A 15,948-nucleotide genomic window follows, 5' to 3' on the forward strand; every position below is an offset into this window, starting at 1 on the left:
AAATAACAATGTTTTCATGTGTTTTTATCTTATATGTATGGGTGTTGCTGCATTAACATCTGTGCATAATGCGTATGCAGTGCCTTCACATGCCAGAAGAGGGCATCTGATCCTCTGGAGCCACCATGTGGGTCCTGGGTATTGAACTTGGGTCCTCTGGAAGAACAACCATTGTTCTTAACCACTGAGCCATCTCTCCAGCCCCTTCATTTAATTTTTAAGAATATATACAACAGCTAATAGGAAATTTGCATATAAAATCTAATGCGTGGGATTCTTTGATGTCTTTTAGCTTGCTTTGTTCTGAGCATTATTGTGTATATAGTAACTTTGGGTATAAGATTAAGCTCCTTTTCTAGGTTTTATAGTTTTGTTTTGCTATTGGTTGGAAGTTATAGTCATCCATTTATTACTGAGTTCCCAAAATTGTATTTGCAAAGTCATATTGCTGTAATCAGAGGCCACTAACATCTCTGTTTCCTTTAGCTCATGTTTTGACAGAGACATCTTTGAACTCCAGCAGTTAAAAAATAAATGAGCAAACCAGCTTCCTCAGCTTTTGCAGATTGGATCTTGCTGTCGTGTGTACTCAGCACTTGACAGACCCACACTGAGTCTAGAGACCATGCAGGGCTGTGAGCTTTGCATCTGTAAGCATGAACCAAGCATCAGGCATGTGTCTAGCTTTTGTATACCAAAGCATACATAGATGCTATTGAATGCTCTGATTTCTCCAAGGTTCTTCAGCTTTCAGTGGTTATATTAGGCCCATTACATCCCTTATCTTTTGTAGAGACAATCTTGAGTATTTTCAAGCACTGCATGTCAATTTATTTTTATTTTTGCCCTGAATGAATTCCATATTAGGAGTCTCATATTAAGTGAACTGGAGATGAGAATCTGGAATCATTTCTTCAGGTAGTTGCCAGGTACGTTATGGCAGACCTGCACATGAACCTGTGGGTAAAGTCTACTGTGTAGCTTCCGTGACTACGGACCAGAGAGCATCTCAGGCAGGGTACCATCTTTAAGACTGATCCCCAGCTGGTGAAGGAGTGGGGCAGGCACATGCAGACATGTGACAAAACTCTCCTGTAATTTTAGTGAGGCGGCTCCGTGGGTAAGAGCACTCGCTCCCAAGCCTGACAACCTGAGACCCATCCCTGGGACCCACATGGTGGAAGAAGAAAATGATGTTAAAGTTATCTCCTACCACACACACACACACACACACACACACACACTCACACACACACACACATCATGGTGTGTGCTTGTGGGCACACAAGCAATAAACAAATAAATAATAATAAAATAATGAATGAATGAATGAACATAAAACATTTTTAAAGAGTTGAAAAATCCTTACCATTTTAAGTTAGGCCTTTTTTTTTTCTTAATTCACTTTCTGCTTTGTTGCTACAGACTTTTGTATATTTTCCAGAGCTCTGGCAAAGGTTGGTTTGGATGGTTTTGCGTATTTTCCAGTGTTCCTCTGGGGAGGGAGCTCTCAGTGTGCCTTCTTCATTTTCCTGATGCCATTAAACACTGGGAAGCATTTCTTCACCGTGATTGTGTTACAGACTGAACTTGATATTGATATCATGACGAATATTGTTCTGGAATTTTAATTGCTTTGATTAGGATAAATTTCCCAAAGTGGAAACCAAAAATGGAATGTTTTTCCATTTTCATATTTATTTCTTTGTTGGCACTGAAGTTTTGTCTCAATTCACATTCCTACAAAGTTCACTAAAGGGTGCATGCTCTCTTTCTTTCTTATCATTTAATAGTTTTTGCCAACTTAATCAGCCATCCCCCCCCCAAAAAAATAAAAAAAACCTAAAAAACCCAGGCATCTTGTGACTGTCCTGTGTCTGCTCTTTTGAAAACTTCCCCATGACTTGTATTTGGAACCGTTAACTGCTTTGTTCTCCCAGTTTATAATGCTGAACTTGATATTGATATCATGACGAATATTGTTCTGGAATTTTAATTGCTTTGATTAGGATAAATTTCCCAAAGTGGAAACCAAAAATGGAATGTTTTTCCATTTTCATATTTATTTCTTTAGATGTTTGAAGTTGTCTATTTCTTTAGATGTTTGCACCAGAGAAGTTATATCATTCTTTTATTTCAAGTTATTAGTTCTTTAACAATTTTGTACCATATGTATGTATTTATTTACTTATTTTATATATGTATGGGTGTTTTGCCTGCATGTATGTCTGTGTACCATATATGTGCCTGGTGCCTGCAGAAGCCAGAAAAAGGCATTGGACCCCCTGGAAGTGGAATTACAGATGATTGTGAGCCACCATGTGTGTGTTGGGAATTGAACCCAGGTCCTCTGGAAGAGCAGCCAGTGCTTGTAATTGCTGAGCCATCTCTCCAACCTCAGACATTATTATTTTTTTATCACATTCACCCCCTCACCAAACTCCTTGCGGTTCACTCTCCTTCCTTCCCACCCAACTTTGTGTCCTAAAAAAAAAAAAAACAAAACCTATCCCAATGATTTGTGCTGCACTAATATTCTTGTATGTGTGGCCTTCCATTGGAGCGTGGTTGCCTTAATTGGGGATACATGCTTAAGAAAACTGACTTCCTGTCTCCCAGCAACAATCCAGTAGCTCCTCAGCCAGGGGCGGGACTTTATGCCCAGTTCCCCTTCCCATGCTGGGATTTGGTCTGGCTTACACTTGCACAAATCTTGTGCATGCTGTCCCAGCTGCTGTGAGGTCACACATGCAGCCACCTTCTGTGTCCGGAAGACACTGTTTCACTGTTGCCATCGAGGGCCTCTGACTTGCACATTCTTTCTGGCCCTTCTTTTGCAAAGATCCCAGAGTTTGGGGAGAATGGGTTGTGATACAGGTGTCCAGTCTAGGACCGAGCACTCCACGGTCTCATATCCTCTGCGTTGAGCAGCTATAGGTCTCTGTGTCAAACACCATCTGCTGCAAGTAGAGGCTTCTCGGGCTGAGGGTTGGCAGGTGCATCGATCCTGCCACTCTTACCGCTAAGAATGCAACATTTTCCTGCTCTCATGCATGTAAACCTTGGATTTATTTTGTAGTGAATCTGAACGGTGCCAACCCCAAGCTAGTGCCTTTCAGGCCTGCAGGGAGGCTGATCTCCCCACCTCTGCTGCTCTCCGTTATCCTCAACATTCTTCTCAGTTTGGCCATGCACGTCGTGGGCTTCGTCCTCGTGCAGAAGCAGCCTTGGTACCTCATGGAGTTGCACAGGTATCGGTGTGGCCTCAAATCCAGCTTCTTGAAGTCTGATTTCTGTCAAACATCATCTGCCCTGCATGAAGAGAACCAACTGGGTCTTTACCTACCCAGAGTTTCAGTTCCTTTAAGTCTTTTGGGAAAATTTCCAACAACCCTCTCTCTGTGCTTTTATCACACACCATTGACTGTGTTGTTTAATAGTGAGGGTGGCTGGAGGTCATAACTCTCCTGTTTGTCCTAGTTTAAGGAGCCCAGTTTAGGCCATGTCTGGTGAAATGATTGAAATCTTTTCCTTTCAAAATTGTTCCTGTTCAATGATAAAGTATATGTCACCCTCTGTATGACTTAGGAGTTCTTAAATCTCCTAAGGGAAGACTCACAATTTACTCATCTCCTCCACCCCCTGTATCCTTAATATACATGATGGATGCACAGCAGCTTAATGAGCAAGTAGACAGTTGAATCTGCCTATGTATCTATTTACCACTTCAAACAGACAAGAGTATACATCTGTCTGCCCTTATTTTTCCTTTATTTTTGTGTCTTTTTTTTTTTTTAAACCACAATGGAGACAACTGAGAAATATGGGATGTTTGCTCCAGACACCGCTTGCCACGGTGGCCAGCAGATGCAAATGTGTTCTGAGGACTCTGTGGCTTTTTTGGTTTCCTTTATAGTGCCTGCACAATGAGAAATGAGAGCGTCTCAGCCATCATCACGTCTCCTAATGCTCCTGAGAAAAACCGAAGTCACAGCCCCTTTTCGAGTTTTGAGAATACTACTATATGGTTTTTGGGAACCATCAACTGTATCATCGTGGCCCTCGTATTCTCCAAAGGAAAACCGTTTAGGCAGCCTACCTATACAAACTGTGAGTAACACTGTCCGGAAGCAGCATGACGATGATTTGACCATCGCTGATCATTAGAACAGGCATGCTCAGGTCACTCAGGAACCAACCCGCACAGCTGAGTCTCAGCTAGAGTCCCCCCACTTCCACTCCAGAGCTCCAAAAAATTCTGGAGCCTCATTCCCCTGCCTCTCTCTCTCTCTCGTCCCATCAAAGAGAGGCTTTCTCTTTTCATCCTGTTTTGCCACCGGAAGTTGTCTTTAGGGATTTCTCTTGGGATCATCTAAGTTGGGAAGATCGATGCAAAGACCAATCTTTACTTGTCCGTGTCTGTCCGGATTCATCCTAGGGATGTGAGAAGGGGCACAGCCCTCAGCCGGGATGGCATTGTTTGGTGGCAGACTCGGAGTAGGTCCAGCCCAGAGGAAACTCATTATACAGCATTGGGGACATCCTTAGCTGGCGGAATTTGGGGCAGAGAGGTTGTTTAGGAGAAGTGGGTGCCCTAATTCGTTTCTGAGACATGTATTTGTGTATTAGTATTAACCCTCTAATTTAAAAAATTCAGGAGCACAAGTTGAAGGATCAATGTCCTCATACAAAAATGTCCCAGGAAAATTATTTGATCTTTTTCCTCATTGGGATGAAGAAGCAGTTGAATGCTTATCTTTATACAATCACAATTTAAAATTTCATGTATTTATGGCATTCCTGGTTTTCCAGAAATGGATTTGAAGCAGATGACTTGTGTTAAAGCCAGCTACTTGAATGCCTTTAAAGCACTCATTGAAAGGGCATTTTATCATTGCTATTCTCTATATATTTACCACCTGCACTAATTGAAACATAACATACATATAAAAAAGGCCCCCCATCAAGGACGTGCATAGAAATTATGGAGGTGAGACCCATTGCATAGAAATGAGTGCCTTCGTTCAATATGCTGTATTTGGATGCAGAAGTCAAGTAAATGTAATCAGTGTTAACCTAGAATATATCAGTCAATAGACTCATGCTTCACACAGCAACTTCCCAAAATGATAGCCTGTGTTCTTGTTTCCTCAGATATATTTGTCCTTGTACTGATTTTGCAGATGGGTGTATGTCTTTTCATTCTATTTGCGGATATTCCAGAGTTGCATAGGCGTTTGGACGTAAGTATCTTCTCCGGAATTATGGTGTCATGTATTTTTGTCACCGGCTTCTGAAAGCAGGTCACTGTTGGAACTGACATGGACTTCCAACACCGGTTATGTACTTTGGAACTGGCAGAGTTTGAAAGAATGCTAAACTGTATCTAATTTTTACTTAAGCTAATCAGGAAATAAAATTCCATCAAGTGTTGATTCTGAGACTAGAGATAGCCTTCAAAAAAAAATATTGAACCATTTTTCATTGAAAACAAAATCCCCTGTAAGACTGGTAAAAATTCTACTTATATATTTTCTCTTTCAAATGCCATTTAAAGAAACTTTGCCTGCAACCATCTTTAGGTTAATTCTCAAATCTGTACTTACTTTGAAAAATCATGCTTCTCTGTATGTTCATAGTTATATCTGAAAGGGTGCTTTCAAAGAAGCTTGTTCCTGTATCTCAAGCTCTCTCTTACATTTGAAAAAATGTAACCAAGACAACTTTGAAACCCTACAAGATATCATAATCTTACCTACTCAAGCTAGGAAAAGCTGGCACTCTGCAATAATAAAGGAGGGAATGTTTTGGTTTGGCGAGAGCTGGTGTGGAGTCCATGGCAGTGGGGCTACAAAGGATGCTGAAAAGAGGCATTGTCCAGTTTAAAACCAAGCCTTCTTATCACATAAACATGGGTCTATTTTAGAAAATGTGGAGTATTCAGGGAAGAAAAATGATAATACTATCTGCTATCTTTCCATCTTTTAAAATTCATGTATTGTAAATGGGTTTTGCCTCAAATTTATAAAGTTTATTATGAATTGAAGCATGTTGTTTCACAACCTAGATTTTTAAAAAATGAGTAATACATTCACATGGTTTAAAATTGTTTTTAAAACGTAAATACTCTAAAATATCCTTTCCAACCTAGCTTCCCTCTGGAGGCAATGCATGGTATCAGGTTTTTTTTGTTTTGTTTTGTTTTGTTTTGTTTTTGTTTTTGTTTTTTTACATATATTCACACTTTATTTTCTACATATGCAGAGAAGTACATGTATTTCTTATTTGTATGAATCTTCTCCCACAAAAATTTTCACAATAGTAGCAAACTGTCCTGTTTGTCAATATTCTGGGATGTACATATCAAAGTGGGATGTGTTATGCAAGAAATTCATTGTAGAAGATATCTGTGGGAGAAAAGGGTAGAAGCCAGGGAAGACAAGGAGAGGCATCACACTGCCACGAAGACCCCGAGAAGAGTTGGTGTGACTGTAATGACTTAAGGATTAAGCTGAGATTGTTCATCAGGAATGTCTGGCATCTTACAGGAGAGAATCTCAAGAGAATCCATGCCATCCTCATTTGCTGGCCCTGAGTAGCCCATGGGAAGTACAGTGTTGGAGTGGAAGTTGTGGTAGATTTTGAGTATAGTGTTTGGGTTGCCAATATTTATCTTCCCATCAGCGGGAGATGTGAATGGAACATTTTCATAGCTGTGTGTATTTATCTTCCCATCAGCAGGAGAGCTGAATGGAATATTTTCATGACTGCTACAACCACATACACAATCCTGTACCTTATTTCTTTCATGTAACAGTGTTTTTTGGTAATTATGTCATGCTAGCACATAAATTTCCATTGTTTTAAGTGATAACATAATATTTTGTTACATATACGTATGTATATTTCGTGGTATAGATTGTATATGTATCACAAGTTATGTGCAGTCCTTTATTAATTAACATGTAACTGTTTCTAAGCTGTTACCCTTAGAAAGACACAGTAAAAGAACCATGAACATATCTTTTTAGTCATGTACAAGTATGTCAGGAGTAAATTCCTAGAAGTGGATTTAAAATAATAATTTTGAGAGCATTGTTCTCCATAGGATTGCATCAGCGTTTACTCCCATCAGCATATGAGGCATTGTATAAGACATGTAATACACAGCAGAGTGTACTTTGCTTATCCATCCAACCATCTATCCATCCATCCATCCATCCATCTATCTACCCATCCATCTACCCATCCATCCACCCATCTATCCATCCATCCATCCATCCATCCATCCATCCATCCATCCATCCATCTACCCATCCATCCACCCATCCATCCACCCATCTACCCATCTATCCATCCATCCATCCATCCATCCATCCATCCATCCATCCATCCATCTACCCATCCATCTACCCATCCATCTACCCATCCATCCACCCATCCATCCACCCATCTACCCATCCATCCATCCATCCATCCATCCATCCATCCATCCATCCATCCACCCATCCATCCACCCATCTACCCATCCATCCATCCATCCATCCATCCATCCATCCATCCATCCATCTACCCATCCATCTATCCATCCATCCATCCATCCATCCATCCATCCATCCATCCATCTACCCATCCATCTACCCATCCATGCACCCATCCATCCACCCATCTACCCATCCATCCATCCATCCATCCATCCATCCATCCATCTATTAGTTCATTCTCATACTTATGTATCTGGCACTGTGCTTGAAGAGGGGTTGGAAGAAGGCAGAGGAAGCGTGGAAAGAGCTTGATTTCAGCTCCACGTGCTCCTTTGGCAAGTAACCTTGTAAGGCCACAGGCTGTGACACTATAGGCATAGCCTCAAGAGAGCAGCCCTGACCCAGTACTCCAATGCAGGACTTGAATGAAGAGAAACATTGCATTAGAAGGCAGAAGGCCACCTTGTCCACAGTGGAGGTTCCACACATGTATCCTCAGAGATGCCTGGGAATAAAAGTCACATTCCTGCATTCCCTCTTCAAAACAACACAAAACAATCAGATAAAAAAGGGTTTGCTATTATTTATTTTCATTGCAAAGAGACCAAAATTAGAAAATGCAGAAATTTTAGATAAAAGAAAGAAACTGAGAGAAAGAAAAGAAAGGAAAAAAACCTAGTCATAATCCTCAAATGATTAAATATCAGTTTTCCACACTTACAAGTTTTTATGTATATGTGTATGTACAAGTATATGTATGCAATACGTACTATATACACGTGCCATTTATATTCTAGATTTATTTAATCTGGCATGTCTGTGTGTCAGTGTGTGAACTTGTGCAAATACATGAGGGTGTCATGGAAGCCAGAATCGGGTGCCAGTCCACCTGGAGCTTGGGTTACAGGTAATTGTGAGCCGCCTGATGATGTGGGTTTTGGGAACTGAACTGTTGAGCCTCCAAATGAACACAAGTGCTCTAAACCCCTGAGCTACCACTTGCATATGTGTGCGTGAGTGTGTGTGAGTGTGTGTGTGTGTGTGTGTTTCCACTGTGGTTTATAGCTCACACAAATGCCCAGTGTGAACATGGAAACTTTTCCAGCGCATGTGTTCTGAGACTAACTGCCCTTTGTCTCTTCTCCCAGCTGCTCTGCACTCCTGTCCTGTGGAGAATCTACATTCTCATCATGATCAGCTCCAACTTTGTTGTGTCCTTTGCTGTGGAGGTGAGTGCCCCTAGGCTATGTGTTGTGTGTGTGTGAGTGGGGCCCGGTTCTTTAGGAGCTTGAGAACGAAACAACTTCAAGGTGCAAAGGCTCGACACTGTGATGGTTGGTTCTTCCTTTACTCTACGGGCAAAGGCATGGGACAATGTGCACGCACATCATCAGGCGGCTCACAACTACCTGTAATCCAAGCTTCAGGTGAACTGACACCCGATTCTGGCCTCCACGATACCCTCATGTATTTGCACAAATTCACAGGCTGATACACAGACACGTATAGATTAAATAAATCTAGACTATAAATGGCACGTGTATATAGGACAATGTGCAGTGTGCTTTTCTCTGATGAAGAAGCAAGCATTGGGTCTTCTCATCTGCAAAGCGTGGCAGGGAGGATGCAGTCACAATCCTTGAGGTTCTAGTCATTCTTCACATTCCCCAATATGGGCACAAACAGAATGATTCACATTTTAAAATTGAGATATGATTTGTGCACTATAAAACTCACCACTTTAAAGTAAACAGTTCAATGTGTTTAGTATAGTCGTTGAGTGTTCAATCATCAACATTACCTTAGTTCCAAAAACCGTTCCTCACCCCCAAAGAAATCATGCAACCCATTAGCAATTGATTTCCATTCCATTTCTCTCCTTGACAACCACAAAAACACTTTTTGTCTCTGTGGATTTTTCTGTTTGGGAAATTTCAGGTAAATAAAATAATTTCGTACATAGTTTTATTTATTTATTTATTTATTTATTTATTTATTTATTTATTTATTTATTGTCTTCAGTACTGAAGACTGAACCCACAGTCTTATACATGCTAGGTAAGCACTCTACCACTAAGCCATTCCCACAACTCCCCATTTTTTGTTTGTTTACTTTTAAGGACAGGGTCTTACAATATAACCCAGGCTGGTTAGAATCCCCAGTCTTCCTGCCTCTGCCTATTGAGTTTGGAATTGTTGGTGTGCTCCATTTTGCTTCAGAGGTGTGGGCCTTTCTGTGTCTAGCTTCTTGCATTTAACAGCTTGTATTGTTCCCAGCTGTGAAGGGAAACAAGTCTCACAGTGAGCTCTCACAGCTTTCTTTCTACAGTTCACATTTGCTCCGTTTTCTTAGTGAAAAGAGCACGTACCCACTTTTATCTCTAACTGTTTCACCCTCTCTTCTCTCAGTGATTATCAGACATAATCTGCCTTCTTCAAAGCCTGGTATTGAAAAGTGGTACCTAATGAAGGCATCTGTAGAGAAGAGAAATGTGGAGTTCTATCTGTCTCCATTTTTTCTCTGAACTGTAGAACTATCGTGTTCCAGCAACTGGGGTATTCACAGTGGGCTGTGGGTTCCTTACAACCTGACTTCACAGCTAGTGCTGTGAGGACAGAATCTCTGGGAACATTCCACCCTGTGCAGAGCAAAGACCACCATAGTGGTCAGTGGAAGAACAGAGCCCCGAATCAGGGCACTGTACCCTCTCTTTGGAGGTTAAACCAGGTTATGCCACAACAGAGCGGGCATCATACTCATCGGACAGGCTTGGTAAAATGGGAAGCACAGATCATCAAGACCCCCCCCTTCCCCTGCTTTGCTGTGTCTGGCTCAGTAGATGTGAGAGCCTGCCCATCCAACAGGTTGCCGGGTGATTCTGCTGTGATGGGTTCTGGCAGCACACTCTCCAAGCACTATGCCAAGCCATACATTCTCCAAAGCAACCAGATTCCTGTGGGTGTCCTCAGATTGAGTTGCAGAAAGGGGGTTCCCACCATTGAAAGCAGTGGTTCTCAACTTTCCTAATGCTGTGACACTTTACTATGGTTCCTTATGTTGTGGTGATCCCAACCATAAAATTATTTTATTGCTACTTCATAACTGTCATTTTGCTACTGTTATGAATTATAATGTAAATATCTGATATGCTTTGGGGAAGTCACAACCCACAGGTTGAGAACTGCTGTTTTAAGGATACTCTCCCGTACATGTCTTGCTGATTACTCTTTTCATTTGAAACATATTTCTCCATATCTGCATATTGACATTCTGTTCCATCCTCTACAGCACAATTGCAGGACTGACCTCTTCATGAGGTCATGATCCCTGGGTCTGCTAGGCAATTAACAAAACTCGCTAAGTGCAGCTTAAACAGCAAAGACATTTACCAATTTGGGAACCAGACTTGAGGTGGACACTTCAGGACTCTCACATACCAGAGGTCTGCACCTCTTGGTACCATCAACCTTCACTGTGTCTTTTCATGCTTCCTGCTCAGGTCTCTAGCCCAGTTGTGTGACACATCTGTTTATGGGCAGAAAACAGGGGAGGTTTTACTTCCTCAGATATGAATGTACTACCAGGAAACACAAGTTTTCTATGGCGCATCAGACTTCTTCATATGCCTCATTAGTTAGGGCTGTCTCATTGTTATTCTGAGTAGAAAGGCATTCTGGGTAAGGGAATCCATGCTCGAACAGGTTGACTTAGATGGTTTGCTTGTCTTTCTTCCCCAGCTGGTATATTTTCAGCAAAGAGCACAGGCGCAGTCAGTCCTTCTGGTGTGAACCCTGGTTCCAGCTCTTTGTTGATGCTTGACTTTGGGCAAATTATTCTATTTCATTAGGTTTGTTCCCTCTACTGTAACATGTTACTAGAAATCATACCTTTCTTTATATACATACAGATGGAAATGTGAGCAATGAGAAGCACGTAGTATGTGTTGAATAGTCATAAACCTATCTGGACATGGGGGCAGGGCTGCCTGTTGGTAATCCTAGAACTTGGGAAGCTGGGGTAGGAAGATCAAGAGTTTGAGGCTAGCCTGGGCGGTATGAGGAGAGTCAGTCTCAAAAGTCCAAACCTAAACAAAACAAGCAAAAATAAAAAAGAAACAAGGCTCCTCAAACACATCCAAAAACAAATACAAGAAAAACACAATGTAGGCAAGAAGCCATCTTCATCTCTTATGACACCATTTCTTACTTTGTTTCTGTCACTCTTTCAACCATGTCTTTATACACTTGTTCTTTCCACAACAGTTCACTGACCTTGTGACATATCCCAGGGTATTTCACCAGGAGAAAGCTAACAGAGGGATAGGACTTACAGTCTACAGGCAGTGAGCAGACACGTGCTAAAGTTAGTTGTGCGTTCATGCCTTCTCTTGCCATTAAGCTCTGCTGGTAAGATCTCGCATTAGTAGCTATTGCATTTAAAATCCTACATTTTATTGCATTTAATCCTGCAATCACTGCAGTGAAAATTCTAGCTGGGGCTGAGTAAGAGTCATTTAAATTAAATGTTAGCAATGACCTTGTTCATACCCAGCAGTTGGGATGGGTCACTGATACTCATAAGAGCAAGGCATCTTCTTTGGTTCTCATGTTGAGTGAGAGATGAAGATACACACATGTGTGTTTACTATGGGTTGCCAGCAACTTCTATATTGAAAAATTAGACACCTTAGACACCTTTCCTATGACATTCAGTTGTTCACTAACCCCTTTCTCTGTGATCAGCAAGTGCTTAGAGACAGGGTAGAATTACTGAGTCTTTGATAGAGGACTATCATGATTGAGAATGATGGAGGCTGTTTTCCTACCTCATGTGGCGAATGAACCTAAGAGAGGAGATAAAGACTGTCATGGGCTCAGCAAGATGTCTTTCCTTTAAGTGACTCTGAATGTGTGCCAGAAAGTGCAAAGGAATGCTGGGTGAACTGAGCTAAATCCGCCTTACTGGCCTGCTTGTGTTATACATAGTCCAAACAGTTTTCTCAAGGGTAAGCATAATGTCTGACTCTCTTTACAGCATTTTATGTATTGTCTGGTTTGCTGAGGCCTGGCTCTAATGCTAAGCTTAGAGTATCCCAGAAATCGAGTAGGTTCAAGTGAGATCTTAGTGTATGAGTCTCACTCCCTGCCTGTTCAGAAGCACGGGAGCTGATATAAATGGTTTTAATAATGCCCATCTTTTTTTATTACTGTGCATGCATGTGTACGTCCATAAGTACTTAAGAATTGAGTAGTTAGTTGGAAGAGCTTACAGAGAATTCTTTTAAAGAAATGGCTTCTCATCAAAGCTTTGCTTTGCTTCCAGCTATGCATTTCATTTACAAGGCAGAATCGCAAGGCGGATCACCCATCAGTGAAGCTTTAGCTCTTCTTTGGAGAGTGGAGAGGGGTATAAGTAGCATGTTAGAAGGAGAAAGTTTCCACACAACATGGAGATTCCCATCTCATCTCTCATGTAATTTCTTTGAAGAAATGCTTAGATTCCCTACAACTGTTATATTTAAAAACTCAGAGTTGGTACCAGTGCCCCTGCCTTCTCCCAGCTCCAAGGAGAGCTACAGTACTCCTGTTATGGGCAGGCAGACTACAGGTTGGCCAGATGCTGAAGATGGCTCCCTGGGTCTTAATTCCTTCCAAGAGGCCTACCAGTGTTCAGAGGTAAAGACTCTGGCAAGCTGTGCTTCCTATCTTTACTATGCACAATAAGACTAAAATAACAAAGATGGGCAGATTGTAGGAAAACTACATCTCCCATAGTTACTCATTAACTCAGTGCACAAAAGATACCTGGAATGGACATCAAAACCAGTTCTAATTTTATCAGTTTGTTCTCCTTTTCTTTTATGAAAATATCTAAGATGCTCAACTTTTGTACAAACTATGATAAGATGGAACGCGCGAGTGCGCGTGTACACGTGCGTGAGCACACACACACACACACACACACACACATGCATTCTGGTGCGCGCACACACATGAACCTCTTCTGTGATTTGGCTTATGACTAGTTTTCCTTGATGTTCACATTACTTCATGGAATAAAATGGCAGTTCAAAGTGTTTGTAATAGATTTGTGTGTGTGTGTGTGTGTGTGTGTGTGTGTGTGTGTGTGTGTGTGTGTGGGTGTGGGTGTTTTGCCAGAATGTGTATCTGTACACCATGTGCATGGGATATCCAAGAAGGATAGAAGAGGACTTCAGGTCCTCTGGAACTGGAGCTACAGATGGCTGTGACCTGCCATGTGATGCTGGGAATTGAACTCTCGTCCTCTACAAGAGTTACTAGCAGCTAGTGCTCTTAACTGCTGAGCTGTCTTTCCAGCCCCAACTGTTTTTTGCTATGCATCACTTTTATAATATTAACAAGGCATTTCAGTGAAGGTGAAGGCAAGTGAGCAGGGCCTCAGCACACAACCATTAGTTAAAGGAGTAGTTCAGGGGGCAGGCAGAGGGTGCTAGCCCTGCCCTGCTCTGCGCCGCATTGTAAGGGCAGTTGTATAATCCTTACAGCACACACAAGGAAGGGATTATTATTTCTAGCTCAACCGGCTCAGGCTAATAGACTTCCTCCTTCATGCTGGGAGTTGGTCACAGGTGCCAGCCTAATGACTTGGCCATAGTCTTACAGTTATGAAGCGAACCTATATTTCTCTAACCCCAAGACTGAGGCCTCTATTTAAATTTCATTGGCCTGTGCTACCAGATGGCAATGCCTTGCAGAGGTGTATCAAAGACACATCCTGCATCTTTCTACACACTTGGTTCTATGAGATGCTAAAATTTTTTTTTAATAAAATGTCACTTTATAAGGCATAAAGTTAGATGTGGTATGGTGTGACATACAGTATTTGAATGATTTTAAATTCAACTTAGATGTGAGATTCCCGAGAACTATCTTGGAGGTAGGCTGCTTCCAGCTGAACTCCCAGGTTTTTGAAAACCCCTTCTTGTAGCTGAGTTCCTTAAGTAGAAAAGTTTGAGAATCCAGCTGCAAAACTTCTTAAGATTTGCTTAGGTCCCAGGCTTTTGTTAAGCTGGATCCAGGCAAACGTTGAAAGAGTATCTGATTGTGATCTATGGAATTAGGTAACTTAAATCACAAAGATGGTTTATCTTTTATCTTACAGGAGACCATTATTGAAAACCGGGCGTTGTGGCTAGCCGTCAAGAGGTGTTTTGGTTATCAATCAAAAAGCCAGTATCGGATATGGCAGAGGAATTTGGCAAATGACTCAAATTGGCCCCCACTAAACCAAACCTCCTGCTCTGACATGCAGGGGGTGTCCTACAGCAACCCTGTGTTTGAGAGCAACGAGGAACAACTTTGAAGGAGAGCAGTATCTGAACAGTCATCAACATGAAGATAAAAGGACCAGTTTCAGAGACATTGAAGCAATTTGACTCTTCACACTATCAATTGGAGTTTGTTGCGGGGGATAAACTTCCAATGCTTGGTGACACATTAAAGTCCATCTGCTTAAATGGAGTCTGTGCAGGACAGTGTCCCCAGAAGATGTCTTTCCTCCTGGGTTCTGGAGCATTGGTGGCTCCTATTGAGAATGAAGTAAGGTTTACAATGGGCCAAAAGACTGCCAGGTATCAGAGGGAAAATATATGTTAAAATAATTCTTTCTAAAAATAAATGAATCTAGGGAAGGTCATACACCGTGTGCTCTGTAACATAGTAAGGGTCAGTTTCCAGTTGTCACTCGATGGGAAAACTAACGCAAGAGAAGCATCATCTAGTCTCACCTGGTTCCAGACTCACAGCCTTCCTTCTCCTTTTGGCCTTCCTCTGCATATTTGCTACAACGACACCCACCCCTTCATCCCAGTGACTCCTCACACTAGAGATTTTCTCTTGCTGGGACAGCTGTCCCCAGGGTGGTGAGCACTTCAGAGTGACGTCTCTACCGTTGCAACACGGGGACTCTATGTTCACTGGAGCAGGGGTGGAGGGTGGAAACTGGAGACAATATGGGGAAGGGTCCCTGTTTCACCCTCAGAGCAGCAGCTCTTCCCACTCCTACCCTCAGGCCATTAGCAGAGGCTTGGCCCAGGAGCTGGGGAGGGCTGTCTCTTGTACCTAGGTAGGATTAAAGAAGCCCTGTGACTAAGGAGGCCCCTGCTTAGAAGAGCTTCACCATTGTTTTAATACTGGGCTGTTTCTATTTTGTAAATTTTTGTGCTAGAGTCCCCCTACTTTCAGGCCCTACAATGGTATACTGGTCTCCCTTGTGTTCTGGGGACAAGGCAGAAGGGTATCAAAGGGCCTAAGTATTGATTACTCCCTGACTGTATGAATGAACCCATGGGTCAGGGGCCCCTCATCTTCCTTACGCTCTGCTCTGCTATTTGGAGGATGCCCCTTCTTGTGTGTTCTGCATTATATGTTGACAGTGAGCAACCTGGGTCTTTCTGGCTTAAGACTGACCTGCTTCTAGAAA

At 42.0% G+C, this 15,948-nt stretch overlaps 1 protein-coding gene across 3 annotated transcripts in view; it reads left to right on the plus strand.

Moving 5' to 3' along the window:
• Window positions 1-15,052, plus strand: part of Atp13a4 (ATPase 13A4) — a 125,496-nt gene extending 110,444 nt beyond the window's left edge. For all 3 annotated transcript variants that reach the window (XM_059277258.1, XM_059277259.1, XM_059277260.1), the window contains 5 exons: window positions 3,080-3,251; window positions 3,917-4,110; window positions 5,155-5,243; window positions 8,633-8,713; window positions 14,629-15,052. In XM_059277258.1, coding sequence (XP_059133241.1) covers window positions 3,080-3,251; window positions 3,917-4,110; window positions 5,155-5,243; window positions 8,633-8,713; window positions 14,629-14,829 — 737 coding nt within the window. In that variant the 3' untranslated portion in view covers window positions 14,830-15,052. The remainder of the gene's footprint in view (window positions 1-3,079; window positions 3,252-3,916; window positions 4,111-5,154; window positions 5,244-8,632; window positions 8,714-14,628) is intronic.
• Window positions 15,053-15,948: the final 896 nt, after the last annotated feature.

This window comes from Peromyscus eremicus, chromosome 12 (genome assembly GCF_949786415.1).
Source record: "Peromyscus eremicus chromosome 12, PerEre_H2_v1, whole genome shotgun sequence".
Taxonomy (NCBI): domain Eukaryota; kingdom Metazoa; phylum Chordata; class Mammalia; order Rodentia; family Cricetidae; genus Peromyscus; species Peromyscus eremicus.